This window comes from Larus michahellis, chromosome 1, assembly GCF_964199755.1.
Source record: "Larus michahellis chromosome 1, bLarMic1.1, whole genome shotgun sequence".
In the NCBI taxonomy this organism is placed as follows: domain Eukaryota; kingdom Metazoa; phylum Chordata; class Aves; order Charadriiformes; family Laridae; genus Larus; species Larus michahellis.
In genome coordinates, this window is record NC_133896.1 from 105,972,759 (window position 1) to 105,990,377 (window position 17,619).

Here is a 17,619-nt window from a genome sequence, read left to right on the forward strand (position 1 = left end):
AGAAAGGCTATCCAAAAAGACTATAAAGGCATCTGAGAATTTTCACACAGAAAAAAACCATACTACTGTGCAAATGTTATGAAGCACTATTTTATTCATTGAGGACCTAAACATGAGGGTGAATACGGAAAGAACACCAAATTTTATTACAAGAAACGAGGTAATATTGTGAGGAACTCTAGAAAGACTGGAAGAAGCTACATGAATGACCATCACCAGGGTACATAGAAGTCCAAGTCGACAAGCTGGGAGGCAACAGAGAAATGGCTCATTCACTTTTTCAAACTCCAGGTTAGCTGTAACAGCTCAGCAGAAATACCTGGCTATGGCTTATTGTATACAGTGGACAGTTGAATAAACACTTCCACTGTTAACCAAACTGAACAGAAAGTTAGCATGTACAGAAATGGACAATTGTGCTGGAACGATCATAATGCCCTTCTGCACTTTCTCACCCTGACCGTTGTGTTTGTTGCTCATCTCCTCGTCCAAATAGAACACAAAAATAATTTTGAGAGGCAGACAAAAAAAAAGTCATGAGAGGGGCTTCCTTTGGATTTGAAAAACACTGGAACAGCTAGTGTTGTGTTGAGAAAGTGAAATGGGTGGACTTGCGGTGTCACCACTTGGCACACCCTGGTTTCCCACGAACCCCGAAAGAGACAGGCATGCTCAGGGAAAGAAAAGTTCACCATTTTAAGACTTTTTACCTCCTTCCCAATCTTACTAACATACTTATTCATTACATTAGTTTTGCATATATTAGAATGGCTCTTTGTAATCTTAACAATTCAAAAAAAATTCTTGCGGTCTTGCTGCGTGGCCTGATTAGCATGCTAATTGAGCCTCTCCTGTCAAGCAGTTCTAGAGCGGTAGTTTATTCCTGGGTATCAATCGTGGTAAATAAATACGAATAATAGTATTTAGTTAAGTACCCAGATTTGGATATTCTTTTAAGAAATAAATGTAACGTGTGCTTTACTTCAATTTGGATATGATTCCACCATGGAACCACACAGGAAAGCTGTGCTAGTTGAGCAAAACTCTGATTTGAGTAACATTGTGCATATGTTATGTATGTACAAACATGATTTCACAGCTTTACTGGATTATACACACAAAATACACACACCCAATCTAGGAGAGCTTTTTGTGACATCCCCTTCTATCTGTCAATCTGTATGCCACTAAATCATTGTGATATTTTTCTTTGAGAGGAAAACTGTGGCACTGAGTTTGTAATTTCTTGGACATGGTTTATGAATTATTATTTTTTTGCCTTAACTCAAATATATTCTAAAATGTTACACAGCAGGTGTTGCATTTTGGAAATAACAGACTCTTCTTTGATCCGTTTTAAGGGGAGAATACACTGAAGCGAACGGTGCACATTCAGCACCACAAAAAAAAAAAAAAAAAAAAAGGAGACAAAATAATTCTTAGAGAATAACACAGGGAATTGTGTTTGTGATATAAATGAGGATTTTGAAAATGGGAAACGTATTTAACTTCTGTGAATACTCTATGCATAACAGTTGGAATTATAAAAGCCCCATAATATGTCTGTAATCCTAATGTGTTTCTTTGCTGTTTTGCAGGCAGACCAGTAATGATTGTAGTTGAATACATGGAGAATGGATCCCTTGACTCCTTTCTGCGGGTGAGGTGCCATTTTCTGATGACATTTGAATAAGACGCCATTCTAGGTTAAGATTTTAAATCATTTTTCATATACTAATTTCTACATAATGTTATTCATGGATTTTTAGTGAAGAATATAAGCATTTTTCCCAGGGTACATTTCTAAGGTACAGTGATACATTAGCGCATGGCTGGAAAAAAAGAAGGTTTAAACTTAAGAATATAATTGATTTCTTCTGCAAAAGTAGTTCCCATATTTAGCAAAATGTATTCCAAATAGTGTTTTTGTGAAGGAAAACAGAAATTGAAGCACAAATGCCTAGCCTTATGGAAGCAGTTCATTTTTCTCCATTGCCTTCAGAAATACTTTGCTATGATTTTTTTGGTTGGTGAAGTGTAGAATAGACTCAGTAATTGATTTATAATTATTTATGGTTACTTGCATTTAACAAATTGAATTAGAAAACAGTTCATGGGTGAAATGTCCTGGCATTAATTAACCCCCAAAGGTCACTAATAAACATTAAAGAAGGGCTACAGAAAGCATGAATAATATTTGGTACAACTGTATTTAATTTTTCTTAGAAAAGTAGAAGGAAAGGATGACCCCCTAAGCTAAACTTATCCAAAAATGGTCTCTTTGTTAACAGAACCCCTGGAAATGCTGTGGGGGTTCACTGGCATAAGACCCTGTGTGAATAATTTGATTGTCAAGTATATAAAATTTGTCTTAAAGAGTAAACATCAGTCCTTACTAACCCACTGCCTCGCCATTACCGTCTTGCAGAATGGTAAAGCTGGGGTTGTATGCAAGGTCGGGGCAGGGGACTATGGTTCTGTGACCTTGTTTGAAAGGGTATCCCAAGTACAAAGGAGAGGTGTTCAACAAGGAGCTCTGAACGTATTTGCAGGAAAATCTAGATGATGAGGATCAAGGATGCTATGGTGGCAGGAAGAAGGAACTGCTAAAAGAAAAGGGTAAATAAGCCAACATTTTAGAAAGAAGACTAAATCAGTGAAAGGGAGAGGAAGGCATACAGAGAGTACTTGTTTGACAGCAGGTCAAGAAAAGAGTAAGCCACAAGCAGAGAAGAGCATCTGGAACAGAGCATACTACCCTGAGAACACATCAGAGCCTTATATATTCATCTTATATATTTCTAGACATTCTTTCTCCCTTTCTTTTGCTTTTGATTATTCCATTCTATTTTTTCTCTAGCTTTTTTTTTTTTTGCTGTCCTCTTCATCAACTCTCCTAAATAGATTGTATGAGTCTAAATAATTTTTTAATTTCCTCTGTCAAGACACATGACAGACATCTGCTGTGTTGTCAGAAACACACTAGTACCATGGTTTCTGGTGAGAATTTGCTGATCTCTCAAAATCAATTTATTTTTCTGGAGAGAATTTGATATCGTCGAGCTCTTCTTAGAAACTGTGTAGTTTCTAATCCCCCCCCCTTGCCTTTCTGGCTCATCTCTCTATCCATCTGCAGCAGGCAGACTGCCGCCGATTTGGGTACCTGGGGCTTCCCTGGTCTGTAATTTTTCAACAGTGCCCCAAGAAGACTTGCCTGGGCCTGAAACTCTGCTCTGTGCGTGTGTGTGTGAGTGCGCATGCAGAATTTCGTAGGAGAGAAGAAAACCAAATAATGAAATAATTCATGAGAGAGAATTACCTTTCTCTGAATTGCTCTAGTATGATAGCTATATTCCAGTTAGTCTTCACATGCATTTATTTATCAGAGTAGTTACTACTTATTAGGATACTTTAATAGAAACTGACATCAGCAAAATTATGATGTTATTGTGAAGCAATACTTCTCACATTGCATCAGATATATTTGCAGGCAAATCTGCTGGGAGAAAAAGTGAGCTAATCATTTCTGCAGCTGGTTTCCATGTATATTATTTTAGTTTCAATTCACACTTCAGATACGGTTTATTCATCGAAGATGCTTTTTAAAAGGACTTTAGATAATATTCAGCATCCCAAAGCACTGTAGATATATCATCAGCATTTCTGTTAATAATTAGCAGAGAAAATGGCTGCAAAGTAACCTATTTAAAACAAATCCAGCTGCTTCATTAGTAATAGTTGTTTCCTGCAGATATAAGTCTACACTTTTAAAAGCTTTTGTGAAGATACAAAGAAGCAGAGAGGGTTTATCTTTAGCAATCCTAATGAAAGGTGTTCAGTGAATATAACAATACTTATGTGGTGAGATTTGGAAGGGCTTATAAGATAGTCTATCTTTCTTATTATTTAAAAGAATCATTTGTTACAGGGCAAAGTGTTCTTACAGAAGAGGGAAAAAAAAGCCATTTCTCACCATAAAAAATATTTCCCCATGCACTGCAACCTGCAAAAATTAACCAACACATCCCTCCAACCTGTCCTTCTCCAAAAGCCTGCAAAAATGGGTCAATCTTACAATTTCAAAGTGAAAGTCTGTGATGAACCATGTGAGGGTATTCCAGAAGAAAGATTCCTCAAGGAAGACATTTGCCATCATCCTTCTCACGGCCTTGGTGGGATGTTAGCTTGCATGCCAGTTGTTGCTTGCATGCACGAGTGGCGTGAGGAGTCATAAACTCCAAGTAAAACTCCCCTTGACCCTAAACCCCAGGCTTAATAGCCTTTACTTCCTTGCTTTACATGTAAGGAAATGAAGCACCGTGATATTAAGTGATCTATCCAGTATTGTGCACAAAGCGCATAGCAGATAGTAGAAATTAGATCAGTTCCCCTGAATTCCAGGCCAGCAGCTTACACTCATCCTACATATTATTTAGTGCTGTATTTTAGTTGTAGTTATGTGGCCAAATTCCCAAACCAGTGCCTTACTTTCTGCCATTTGTATGAATTAAAGAGCAAGCTCAGCTAGATTATGTCTTCCCCAGCCTACAAAATCCTGTATGCTGCTTGCTAACTTTGAGCTTTTGGGGGAAAACATTGGCATGCACTTGCAATAGGAAGATGCTTCAGGTATATTCTCAGTGGAAAAGCATCAGTTAATTAGAACCAATATTGTAAGATGATGGTAATTAATTACAGCAATTGTGCACCACCAGACATCCTAAATTGCTGGAGACTCTTGGCACTAAATTTTCCCCAGAAATCCTGCATTATTTTTGCAGTTATATAAAACTGATTTCCATAAGATGAAACTCAGTTATCTTTTTTTTCTCATAGAAGATTGCATGTAAATTAATCATCCCACAAAAGTATACCTGAAATTTGCTGTCAAGGAAATGCTCATTTGATCAGAAATAAGGTACATGTGGCTTCACTTCTGGTAACACTTGGAGAGATTTCTCTGAAAAAGGCTGTGAGCTTCCACCTTAGTATTTCCTCGGGGGCTAGTGGCTTTTCTTTCAGTATTACTCCACCAGCTGTCAGACAGGACTAATCTGTGCTTGGAAAGAAAGTGGCTAATACTTCATCTTGGGAATTGAGGAGACCCAGGTACAATTTCCTATTACTGTCTTCACACACAGACTTTGGATGGGACACATTGTCTTTACGTTCCAGTCACCTGCCTGTGTAATGGAGATCTTAGCAATCACTTATTCTGCAAACGTATGAGGAAAATGATAAACACACAAAGAGTTGAAAGGGCAGCTATCTGTATTGATAGAAAGATGTGCTCAGTAATTAGACAGGATAGTTTCAGTCAGATATGTTTGCTCAGGCTTGTTGATGCAGGCTATAGAAGATACAACAAGACAGATAACCAAGAGAGATGCATAACAGAAAAAAAAAAGCCTAAAAAAACACAAAAACTTTTTAACAAGCAGTTTGCCACAGTGGGTTTGAGATGCCTGTTCTTTAAACATGTCTATGACTCAGTAAACCACATGGGTATTGAATCACTGCTTGGTGACCTTGCAGTCTCCATACATGACATAAATGCAACCAAATGCATAAATGCCTTGCCAAAGGAAAACAGAGATGAGCGCTTCATTGTACCCAAGCCCATGCAGCAGTTCGGAAGGTGATACAGTGATATAACCCAGATCTGAATCCCAGTTTCACTCCTTAGCTGTTTGTGCTGGACACCACAACATTTCCCTCAGTCTTGCCTGACAGATGAGTGCAATAATTCCTATAAAAGTCCTTTGCCGCGAGGCTGGTCCTTTCACCCTGATACACCCTCCCTGGTTCAGCCTACTCTCTAAGTAGATTCCTCACAGTCTTATGGAGCTATTAAGAGTTAAATCTCATCTACTGTTTTCACAGCTCCATCTAAAGGGTCATTGTTGGCTAAAGTAATTGGGTTTAGCATCACAGAGAAAGGAACAGGGTGATTAGGAGGCCAGGTGGCTTATGTGTTTGGAGGGGCTACTGCATGGGGTTCAGTTGCACAGAATGCTACCTGGAGAGCATCTGCTGGCTGTGGTCTGCACTCATCCTCCTCATGCGTCGTTCCATATGGGCATGGATGTAAGCCACAGAAAATAAACATAGTTACAAGTTGACTTTTGGGGATGTTTGCTTGTGGTTGGCTACCTAGAATCACATAAAATCAACCCAAAAACTTTCACCAGAGTATTTTAGATTCTTTCAGTATTTTTCCGCAGCTGCAGACTACCAGACTACAGTCAGTGTTTTATTCCTGCTCGGGGTCCAAGGTGTGCTAACCAATAGTCAGCACAGCGAGGCAAGAACCAGGGACACAGCAATATTAATCAGATGAGAAATCACGGTATTGCGGCATGTTCTGTAGCAGGCCTGGTAGTAAAATAATCTATCAGCTGTATCCACGGCACTGTATTTACTCACCCTTCTTTATTAGGAAGGGAATGTGCACTCTCCAGGGATTAATGTGGGAAAGAAAGCTCCTCAGGGTTTGCAGCATTTTCCCTTAACTGTACCCTGAAGAGACAAATGTTTAGGTTTGAAAGATGCTCCAGTCTTGCCCAGTTTTGTGAATCTCTGAGCTGTGGGAAGAAAGGATTCATTTACCTAGGGTAATCACAGAGTTGTCTTGCCTTCGTCATTGTTACTATTTGCAATAGTAATGCTCCTCTTCTTACCTAAGAACTTGTGGCTGATATATTTCCTTTCACTTCAGAAAATTAAAATGCTTGTAAAAAAAAGTTAGATTTATTTACAGGCATGCATAGCAGGTAAAAAGGCTGTAAAATATATTTTGTTCTTCCAAAGAAAATATTTTCCAAAGATTCTATAAAAAATACGCTTAACTGCATTAGAGCACTAACTGCAGCAGACTGTACAGCAAATGAAACCCTGGAATTCATCACCCAATTTTAATCCCTTGAGGCCTCTCTAGCAGAGCCTAAGATAAGTGTAAAAATGTGCGGAAAAAAAAATGTTACTAGGAGGAGAAAATATTATGATATATTGCTCTTTGATGCAGTAATCGTTATGAAGTTATTCTCAGAGCAGCTTTGCTATCAGGCTCACCCTTTTTTCAACTAGAGTTTAGATGCTGCGGCAGATACCTGCATTTAGTGAGTTTGGGGGAAAGGGAGAAAAAAGAAAAATGAAGACTTGCAGAAAGTTCTACAAAACGATGTTGTAAAGTATATGTTGTATATCCATCTAACATGGCCTCACTAGACAGAGCCAGCTTTGGGGAAAAGAGGCCAGGTGGCCTTTCCTAAGTTTAATGGTTCCCATTATTATTTATCTGCATCCAGAGAGGCAACAACATTAGAGCTCATAACTAATACTCCTTCTTTTGCTTTCACAAGCAGCATTCATATTCATGGAAGGATAAAGGTAGCATTTTGCTTTCAGAAGTGACTCTGTAAAGAAGAAAACCTGCATTGGAGAATACTGACACCAATATCTTTTTCTGAATCAAGAAACATATTGAGCAATTAGAAACCGAGTTTGAATGAATGTGTTACCTTAATAGTGAAAGTGTAAGCAGATCATGTATTTACATGATGTAAGATTACACTGAGAAGCTGTCGCTGATGGTACAGAGCCAACATTTGTTCTCAGGCAATGTTGTACCCTGCTGGAAGGAGGTAGAAAACAGTATTTCTGATACTGCTGTGAGAAGTTCATTTAGAAATGCTGGATATTTTTAGTCACTGGAGATATTCTTCCTACTGAGCAACAAGAAATTTATTACAAACTGTCTTGTATTTCAAGCCAAAAAGAATTTGATAGGTAATGTGGACACTTTCAGTGTGCTCTTTATCTTTGCAAATTTGTGGAGAATACATAAGAAACCAGGAGATCAGAACAGAGCCCATGTCATCCGTGTCTTTAAAAAGAAGGGAAAAGAGAAGCCAAGAAATTGCAGGCCAGTCAGCTTAATGTCAACTGCAGTAATATTTCTGGAACAAATTATCAGAAAATTATTTACAAGCACCTTAAAGATAACAGCGAGATAAGTATGAGCCAACATGGATTTGTCAAGAACAAATTATGTCAAACAGTCTGCATTTCTTTTGTAACAGGGTGCAGGCTTTGTGGATATGGGAGAAGGAGTTGATATCATAAATCTTGGCTTTAGTAAGGCTTTAAAACTCTATCACATGAGATCCTTATGAGCAGCTAGAGAAATACGGTCTTGATGAAACTTCTATAGGTGGATGCAGTACTGGATACGTACTTTATGGAGAGAATGGATTTTGGATGGAAAGATATATGAAGCAGGGTTGTTCTGCAGCCTGTGTTTCCCCATAGTTTCATTAACCTTCTGGATTCTGAGGCTGTGACCAGACGTAAGAAATTTTCAGGCAATGCAAAGCCAAGTAGGAACACAGGCAGACAGCAGGGCAGAGCTAAAATTTAACATCATCACATCATCAAATTTAAGAAATAATTTAGTAACTAATTAGTTTTAAAAACTAATTGGAAATAAGTAAGGACAAGAGCACAATACTCCACTGAGACTGGAATAATCAGCTATAAAGTAGAGGACAGCGAATAACTGTTCAGAAAGAAGTCTTCTGGAAGAAATTACTCTAGAGGTTGCAGTAGATCAGGGGTGTCACGTTGATGTGAAAATGGCAAATACCACACTGGAATATAGAAACAGGAATATCCCCTGCAGGGTCTGTGAAGTAACTTTTCCTCTCTGCTTCACGCTGGCGAGGCCTCAGAGTACTCTGTTTCATTTGGACCTTAATGAAGTAGGTGGGCAGAGTTCACAACAAAACCAAAAAGAACAGTTACCCAGCAAATGAGATCTGTGGACTGAATTTGTGTTTAGCCCAAAGAACAGGGCAAGAGAGATGTTTAATCTTCATGTACACAAAACGCAGTTGCAAAGAGGAATTGAAATCTGTGCCAGTCAAAGTGCTCAGAAGGACATCATTTAAGTGGCTGTCTTAGTTAAGATGTGGTATTGTCCCTAATTGTCTTTAAGGGCAGGTTAGAAAAGCACGTCAGGAATGACACAGGGCAAGGAGATGATCTGGATCCCTCCTTAAACTCTCTTCCAGCATTGTGATTCTGTAACAGCTGTATTCCATTGTGCTGAAGTGGGCAGGGACGCTTGGTTATGCCAGGGCATCCCTTTCTTGTTGCTGTAGCTGAAAAACGAAAACAGGGTCACAGGCTGCAAGGGTGCTTCTGCTATTTGGTCCAGATTTGATCATGGCTATTGCATCCTAAATTAAGCTTTGGAAGGGCTTCATCTTGCAACATTTTTTTTAATAATAAAAAGATGTCCCATATTTTTAATGGTTGAAGAGGCACTTAGATTGTTGTGTAGGATCACTCAGTAGCATTTAAAATGAACTAAATTTCATTTTTTTATCTATTACATTTAATGAAATTAGGTATTAGTGATCGAATGGAATCCCGTTAACAGTTGATTAAACAAGAAATTGACAGTTGACCTAATTGAGTATCAGTAATATAAACCTGAGTGCAGTCCACATGATAGTATGAATATATATACACGTCCAGGGAAGACCAAGTTGCAACTTCAATTTTGGAAGATTTATCCTGATAAATTTCTACCATTTACTTTGCATGGTGGAATAGTAACAATACATAGCAAAACTACATCTTTCATATAGTGACCAGTAGGAAATGTCACTGGTGAATACAATCTAAGTTAGACATAGACACACCATTTTCAATGCTATTCTCCATCTAAAGTAAAATCTAAATCATCTGGAGTAAAATATTGAGACCTGTAGCAAATCCTGTGCACTCCTCAGAATACAAGGGCATAAAAGTGCTCTGACTTATAGGGCAAATAAGGAAGTGGACAAAGAAGTTTTCTGGACGAAAGTCCAGAAACAATACAGTAAAATTCAATGACCGTGCCTCCAAAAGGTTACTCAGTAGTAAAATGGAAAAAATCTTATGAAGAAGAAAAATTCCATGGGCTTGTAGAAAAGCACTGAACTAGTGCACGCTGGAGCTGGGAACTAGAGGGTGAAAAGCAATGGGAGAAACTTAGGATCTATCATCCTTCCTCCCCTACAGTAACTGACCTTCTTCACCATCCCATTATACATCAGTGCTATTGAAAGGTCTGTAACAGGAAAAGAATATTTCGTGTACATAAGGTTTTCAAAAGCAAACTGTAGCTGAATGAAAAAACAACATTTTTTCAGGGCATTTGCAGGGCTGCATAAATGCAATAGCAACTACTCAGATATTGCATCTATACTCAGCTGATGAGAAAAATTTATTTAGCAAAGCCATTAAAGCCTGATTAAAATTTGATGGGATGATAGGATAAATGTGGGAAGTCCACTGAGGTCTGAATTGCTGCCAGAATTGATTAACGCCCTTAACACTGCAATGGGAATCCTATCAAAAGCATATTCCAAATCTCAGCTATGGGAATCTGAATAAAGCCCTGGATAACAACCACCATATCATTCAGATGAGTGGTTTATGTCCCTATATGACAAGCGAATGAAAGGAGATAACGGAAAGTTGCCAAAGGATTGCTTTGACTCACAGATGTATGTGGGGATTTACAAATCCTGGAAATAGGAGTACAGATTCATACCTGGTATAATTTCATCAACTTAGTTGAATTCTCCAAGGGTTAAATATGGCCCATAGTCTCTGTCCTGATCAGCTTAAATCAGCCAAATATTTTGATATATAGGAAGATAACAGTTTGTAAGGGAATACAGCTGGCATGGAAACTGATGCAGAAGTGATTACAGAAAGACTTGAGAGAGAGGAGACTCTTTTGCTGACAGGAAAAATGTAGTTGTTCCAACTGCAAGGCTGGCAACGAAACAATACAAAACGAAGCATGAGAAGGGACAGAGGAAAACAGATGCAGAAAAGTGTTCAGAGAAATATACCGAGGGAGGAGGAGGACAGAATAAAATGGCAACTGGTATGTTAGCAAGTCTGTCATTTCTGTAAAGGTAGAGATAAGAAGCTTGAGCTTTTTGTGTCAAGGCAGAAGCCCAAAGAAATTTGAAAGAAGGAGGGAGAGAATGGCAAAAGCATGAGATTGTTTTTAACTCAGGCATTTCTGCTATACTGGTAAGGCAAATACTGAGATTCAGAAAGAGCAGAAAAAGGTTATGTTTTATGAAAAATCAGTCAAGCATGGTCTAGATTTGAAAGAGCACAAATTAAAAAAGGCAGGAAGGAATGAATGCTTGCGATCCAAGGGGACAAAAGGTTAAGGGAGGTGTTGCGGATGACTCTGCGGTTTGTTGAGAGAATGGAGCTGTTAACGATGATAAGGAGGAGGTAAAAATCTAGAGGTTTGGGGGGTCGGGTTTGTTTAGAGCTTTGCTGCGGGGCTGACAGGGGCTTGGTTGGTTATTTTGCAAAAGTCCTAGGTGCTTTGTTACAAATCCTAATTCTACAGTTTGCTAAAAAAAGTTATCCATACAGGGCAAGTGTGAAGAGCGTTAACTGTTTGCAACCAGCTTAATAAATTAAGAGTCAATTGAACATTTAGAATTACTAAATAAAAAGCAAAACCCCAATCCTGTGTGGCTTCATTACATAAAATACTGGATAGAGTTCATGTCTTTACTTTATTGGAAGAGGCTTAAAGAATTTAAGAATGTTCGCTTTTGACTCTTTGCTTAATTGCTAGATTGAAAGATTTTCTTTAAAATAGCTTTCACTAGCATGTTTTTGACTCTGAGAAGTTCCCCTTATTCATGCGCTAGGGGCCTGTGATAGGGAACGTCATAGGCCCATAACAGGGGATGGCCTTTGGCAAAATGTGTGGTTATCACACTTGTGTCTTTACCCCCAGCTGAGTGTCATCTGTAGAACTAACTGCTTACAGGTGGCTTTGATGGAGACAACAAAGGAGGGGGGTTGCTTATAGGTGTGACATGATTGCTCAGAGACATCTGCCTCCACGTTTGCATGGGCTCTAGAGCACTGATACAAGAGGAACAGTGAGGGGAAAACTTGCTATAAATCAGTCATAAATAGCTGGTTTTGAAGAAGTGTAATTGAATGTGCTTTGTTTGGAGGAGTCTGTAAAATGGCTGTGGCATTTGGCTGCTGATGGAAGCATGGCTCCTTAAATACAGGTGCTGCTGGAAAGCATGATGAGCTTGTGAGGTCCTCTAGTTGATAAGGTGTGTTAGTACCTGAATTCTTGCTTTCTGATATGTTGGCTTAGAATAGCTGCTTGGAAACCTAACTATGTAGGAACCCTGTTTATCTTCCTTTTACCGTTTTCTTTCTGGTTTTTGTCTTGTTGTGTTATAACCTGATATAGCAGTACTGGTCTTTAACTGGTGAATGCGTCCCATAGTGCAGGTTTCCATACGCTGCTGCACTTGAGCTTTTCTTCCGATTGATTTGATGAAAGGAATTGAAAGAGTTTCAAGACACTCTGCGAATTCTGCAGATTGCAGAATCCATCTTGTCTCTACCTTTTCTGTTTGTTAAGTTTGCCTGTCTTTCTGTCTGTACCCAATAGCCTTTAATTGAATAATAGGGACTTTAGGAACTTGTTTCTATTACTTCTTTATATGCAAACAACTCTTTCAATTTAGCAGCCTGTTATGCACACTAAATGACTTAACGCTTAAAAGTGTATAACTTCTTGATCTAAGTAGATATATAATATATATTAGAGGCAGGTCTTAGTCTAGTATTGCTTCACCTTAAAAATAGGTTAATAACATGAGAAGCGAGTAATAACACACTTCTCCACGTCTGAGGTTTTGTGGTTGGTTTGTTTGTGGGGGTTTTGGTAATCTTAATTACTAATTCCCTATTTCTTTAAATGTTTATGTCCTGCTTAGCTAGAATATAGGCCCCAAATAATTTAATTGTGATGGAAATGCTGAAATACTTTGCTGATTGGGGATAAAGTTAAGCATATCTGTCCAGTTCAGCCTGCTGCTTTGCTGAATCTAAGGAATTTACTGAACTTATTGTAAAGTTTCCCCCCTAGAAAAATCATCTTGCTAAAACATATGAGCTAAGCAGCAGAAATGTCCTGAATGCTGATCAGAACACTGCTACTAGTCTGTAGCCCAGTGCTAAAGGTGTTGAAAGAGAAAATGGAAAGTTAACTTGCTTGCAGGGAAGAGCTGTTTGGTTTTGTTTGGCTGTTCCTGCTAACATAAAAGCCTGGCTCCCTGAATAATCCATGAGAAGCTAAATGTCTGCCAGCTGAGGTCACAAAAATACTGCTGTAGGCGGTAGATAGGGCAGACCTAAACCAGGCAAAGAGCCCATAATCAAATTTCTGTGCAGGTATTCTCTTGGTCCCCGCTGCCACATAATGCAGGAACTCCCTGACATAGGAGGTACAGAAGCATTAACTCTGCAGATGGGGAAACTGAGGCCCACCAAGACTCACCAGATGCATAAGCGTGGTTAACAACATAACTCTTACGTGTTCAACTCCAATAGATTTCAACAGGAGTTAAGCAGTTTAATGCATTCATGGGTCTGAGTTTAATGGGCTTAGTCGGCCAGGAAGACTTTGGAAAAGCTACATGACCTCTGAATTTCAGACCAAATCTCCTTTTTAATCTAGCGTTCAGCAATTATATGGTGTTAGGTGCAGAACAGACAGGATGTAAAGTCCCAAACTCCTTCCAGGTTGGTTGGTTTGTTTAGTTCTTTCTAAACAAACAAACCAACCTCTTCAAAAAAGCAAAAAGTGAGGTAACAGCAGTACCTCATGCAGACAATGAAGGCTGAGGCAATAAAAAGAGGGGGTTTTGTTTCCTGAGGTCATGGAGAAAGAGATGAAGAGAGGATTTTAATATGTGCTGTCATTCTTGTGTTAAAAAATAGGGTTTTGAGGAAGTGCTCTTAATAACTGAGGATAAAAGACATTAAATGCTGTCAGTAGGAAAATTGTGGGGTGTGTGAAAATGTGGAAGAAAAGGGGAATAAACTGCACAACAAGAGATGGGATAGCTTGCACTGCTGACCAAGTTAAATACTTGAAAAAAAAACAAGCTTGCAGAGGGCAGATTGGCTGGATGGGTTACAAATGTATTTTTAAAATGAGCTGTAGTTAATATCACTCGTATGAAATTAATGAAAAGTAGCTGTGTTTTTTGACCTTGCATCTTTACTTGCAGAAGCACGATGGCCACTTCACGGTCATCCAGCTGGTTGGCATGCTGCGGGGGATTGCGTCTGGCATGAAGTACCTCTCGGACATGGGCTATGTACACCGTGATCTGGCAGCCCGTAATATCTTGGTCAACAGTAACCTCATGTGTAAAGTCTCCGATTTTGGTTTGTCACGAGTGTTAGAGGACGATCCTGAAGCTGCTTACACAACAAGCGTGAGTGTTATCTAATTTGAACAGTTGATTGCCCTGTGCCTCTCTTATTCCAGTTTCAGATTTGTTTGTGGAATAGTAGTTTGAATTGGCTTTGTTCCATATTCAGTCCATGTGGTTTAATAGCCCTGCCAATGTGTAAGGGAAGCTGCTTTGATTTATGGCTGTGTAAGGGATGTATATTAAACTTCTCTTTTTTTTTTTTTTTTTTTTTTTCAGCACATGGGCAGGTATATGGGGGAGACCTTTTCCATTCTTGTTTGTTTTCTGTTTTGTTTCTCCTCCCCCGCCCCCTTCCCGCCTCGTTTCCCCTTCTACTAACTTGTGTTCATTTACAAAGATATGCTTTTAAAAAGGGGGGGACTGAATCTCACCAATTCCACTGTTAGAAGCATGGTGTCAAGCCTTGCCTTCATAAATTCAAATTTTCATTTTATTTTACTTTAGCTTACCTTCTAGCAGGATACGTAGGACCTTTCTCTCAAGGTTTAACCCTCATTAATACTTAAATTCCTTGTGTGATGCAAATAAATTGATATAGTGGAAAATGGGGCTTGGGTGAGGGTTGCTTGGTTTGGTTTGTGGTATTGTGGGGGTGGGTCCTACTGAAGTGAAAAATTCTTGAACATGGAGAAGCTTGTTCAAATTTGACTTAGAAGAAAAAAGTAAATTGCACCTGCAGTATGAAGACGGTAGGGAAAGGAGTGTGTTGGTGCTAATGAAATTAGAAGTTCAGATACAGCATTTTTTTTCAACACACCAAAATGTTCAATTACATTCCTGTTACAATTATTACCACAACGTTAAGAATCTTAGCTAATTATAAGCTGATTTCAAGTAACTTTCATATCTATCACTGAAACTAAAATTATTTCAGTCAGAGTGCATTCTCATTAGTACTCTCACAAAATGCACAGAATTTGCATGTTCCCACAATAGGGCATAGTGACAGATGTCTAATACAGATAATAAATTAGCATTAAATAATCTATTTTGACCTATTTCGACCTTTTTTTCTATTTCACTTGAAAAAGTGATGCATGGTCAAAATAAGGAACTCATCCAATTTGACTGTATTGTAGTAAGTACTCTGGTGTATCTACTGACTTCAATATAGCTACTGTAATGGGGTTACAGGTCTTTTATATACATTTTATATATATATTTAGTTTAAGCCTAAAATAGGGATGTTCTGATAAATTCACCGTAAAATCCACTTCTTACACAGAACTGCAAGCTGACTAGAGCAAAACAAGTCACTTCGCAAGGTTTTCTATCAGTATTAATATGCAAGCTGGGGAGGGGTGGGGGGTGAATAATAGTGTTTTTTCCTTTGTAGGGGAGATTTCCCTCACTTAATTCTCAAAACCTCTTTTGCTTCACACTGCTTCTTAGTATGAGGCTTGAAAGGAAAAATAAACATTACTGCAGCTTAACAAGTTATTGCATGTTGGCTGAGCCTTGCTAATTGTCCATGTGAGGGTGCTCAGCTGGCAGCAAATGCCCCCAGTGACAGGCAAGTTAAGTTACATTGCTCAGCGCTGATCATGGGCTAATCAGCTCAGCTGGTGGAAGGCACTGGAAATTGCTAAGCGGTCTCTCCCAGTTAGGCTCAGGAAAAAACACCAAATGATAATTTCAGGCTTTCAGCTATTTTTCATTCTGTAAACTTCTATTGGATGCCAATGCTGAACAATTAGGTTTTCAGAGTAGTTAGTGCCTGGCTTTTTCATCATAGCTAGACCTGCTTTTAATCAGTAAATGGTATGTTAAAAGAAAAAAAAAGGTTATTTCATGGCAACGTATCTGTGTTGAGGGACTTCCTTGAAACATTGGACAGGTTTGATGAATGCTCACTATTATCCTATTGGTTCACCTAGCCAGCTAACATGAGAGTCTGTGAGGCAGCTGTTGTGGATGGAATACCTCAGAGCCATTGCTTCAGTCCTCCAAGGTTACAACCACATGCTCTACTAGAAAATCATGATGAGCAGGTGTCTATAGCATGTCCATCAGGATACCGCTCATAAGGAGGGGACATTACAGAAGCTGATGGCCAGTGGCAGGACCCTGTGGCAGCCGGACATTTAAGGTGAATCTGTTTCAGCAGATTCAGCAACTCCCCAAAGAAGATCAAAAAGCTTTGAAACTCAGGTGGGAAAATGTGGTGTGTCATTATAATATGACCTAGAACCTTTGTAAATGGGAAGAAGAGTCAGGCATAATAGAAATGAAAAGCATTTTAAATCGCTCATTCCTTCAACCCTAGCCCCCTCTGTTCTTGCAAGTAGGTCTTCACATCCGGACTTTCAGTCACTGTGGGTTAGTCTGCCCAATTCTATTCTGTCACCTCTGGTTCTTGGGAAATGTCTTTCCCTCATCCCTGAGGGCCAAACAACTGCTCCAGTCCCGTTCCGTATCACAGTTATTCTGTTTGATCTGGTGATAGACACATTTTCTGTGGGATGCATTTGCCTTCCGTATACTCCATCCTCTGAGTCTTGCTCCCCTTGGGCAGGTTCAGTAGATGTTCTCTGTAGGCAGTCCAATAGCCTTGTTGCTTTTTTTAAAGGAACGCAGCACAATTATGGCCAAAGGTGGGGAGGAAGAAAGAAATTTTTGTTACAGTGGCTGTCAAGGACTCAGTGAAGGCTTTCACGCTTTAAGCACTCTTGCAGACTGCAGCAAAAGAATAGAACCCCATACTAGATCTCGTGTCTTCTTGCAGCTTGTACTGACCATCATTACGTCATTGACCTCTCTCCTCATCAAGAACATCTTCCCAACAGCAGGCTGTGTGTATTACTAGAGGTTTTTATAGCATCTATTTAGTTCCATACTGTGCTTTTGCCATAGGAAGGTTAAACCCTTTCACAAAGGTTCTGGTGCTTTTAGAATTTGTGTTTCCTCCCCACAGGGATTTTTCTTGATAACAGCCCAGTACCTGTAGCTACAAGAAATCTATAGAGCGGGTCTGCAAATAAATAGTATTATTTTTAGGCTCACATCTCGTAGTACGCCACTGTCTGTCAGTGCTGATTATTTTTTATTCCCCTTTCTGTCTTAGTCCTGGTGTCAGAAATAGAATGATACAATCAGATGTTTTCTTTGGAAACAAGAGCTACAAGACAACCTAAGCCAGTCAGAAGCCAAAAAATGGAATTTTTATATCCACACATCTGTGATGCTGTGGTCAATATTGTGTAAATGTATTCCCAGACGTAAAAATTGTAAATTGATGCAGAAGGCAAATCAAATTTTATAAAGCTGTCAT

At 39.1% G+C, this 17,619-nt stretch overlaps 1 protein-coding gene across 6 annotated transcripts in view; it reads left to right on the forward strand.

Moving 5' to 3' along the window:
- Positions 1–17,619, forward strand: part of EPHA6 (EPH receptor A6) — a 512,920-nt gene that overhangs the window by 440,916 nt on the left and 54,385 nt on the right. For all 6 annotated transcript variants that reach the window (XR_012588748.1, XM_074597837.1, XM_074597854.1 and 3 more), the window contains 2 exons: positions 1,599–1,660; positions 14,139–14,348. Coding sequence is in view for 5 of the 6 variants with exons in the window: in XM_074597837.1 (XP_074453938.1) it covers positions 1,599–1,660; positions 14,139–14,348 (272 nt within the window). In the remaining variant the exon portion in view is untranslated. The remainder of the gene's footprint in view (positions 1–1,598; positions 1,661–14,138; positions 14,349–17,619) is intronic.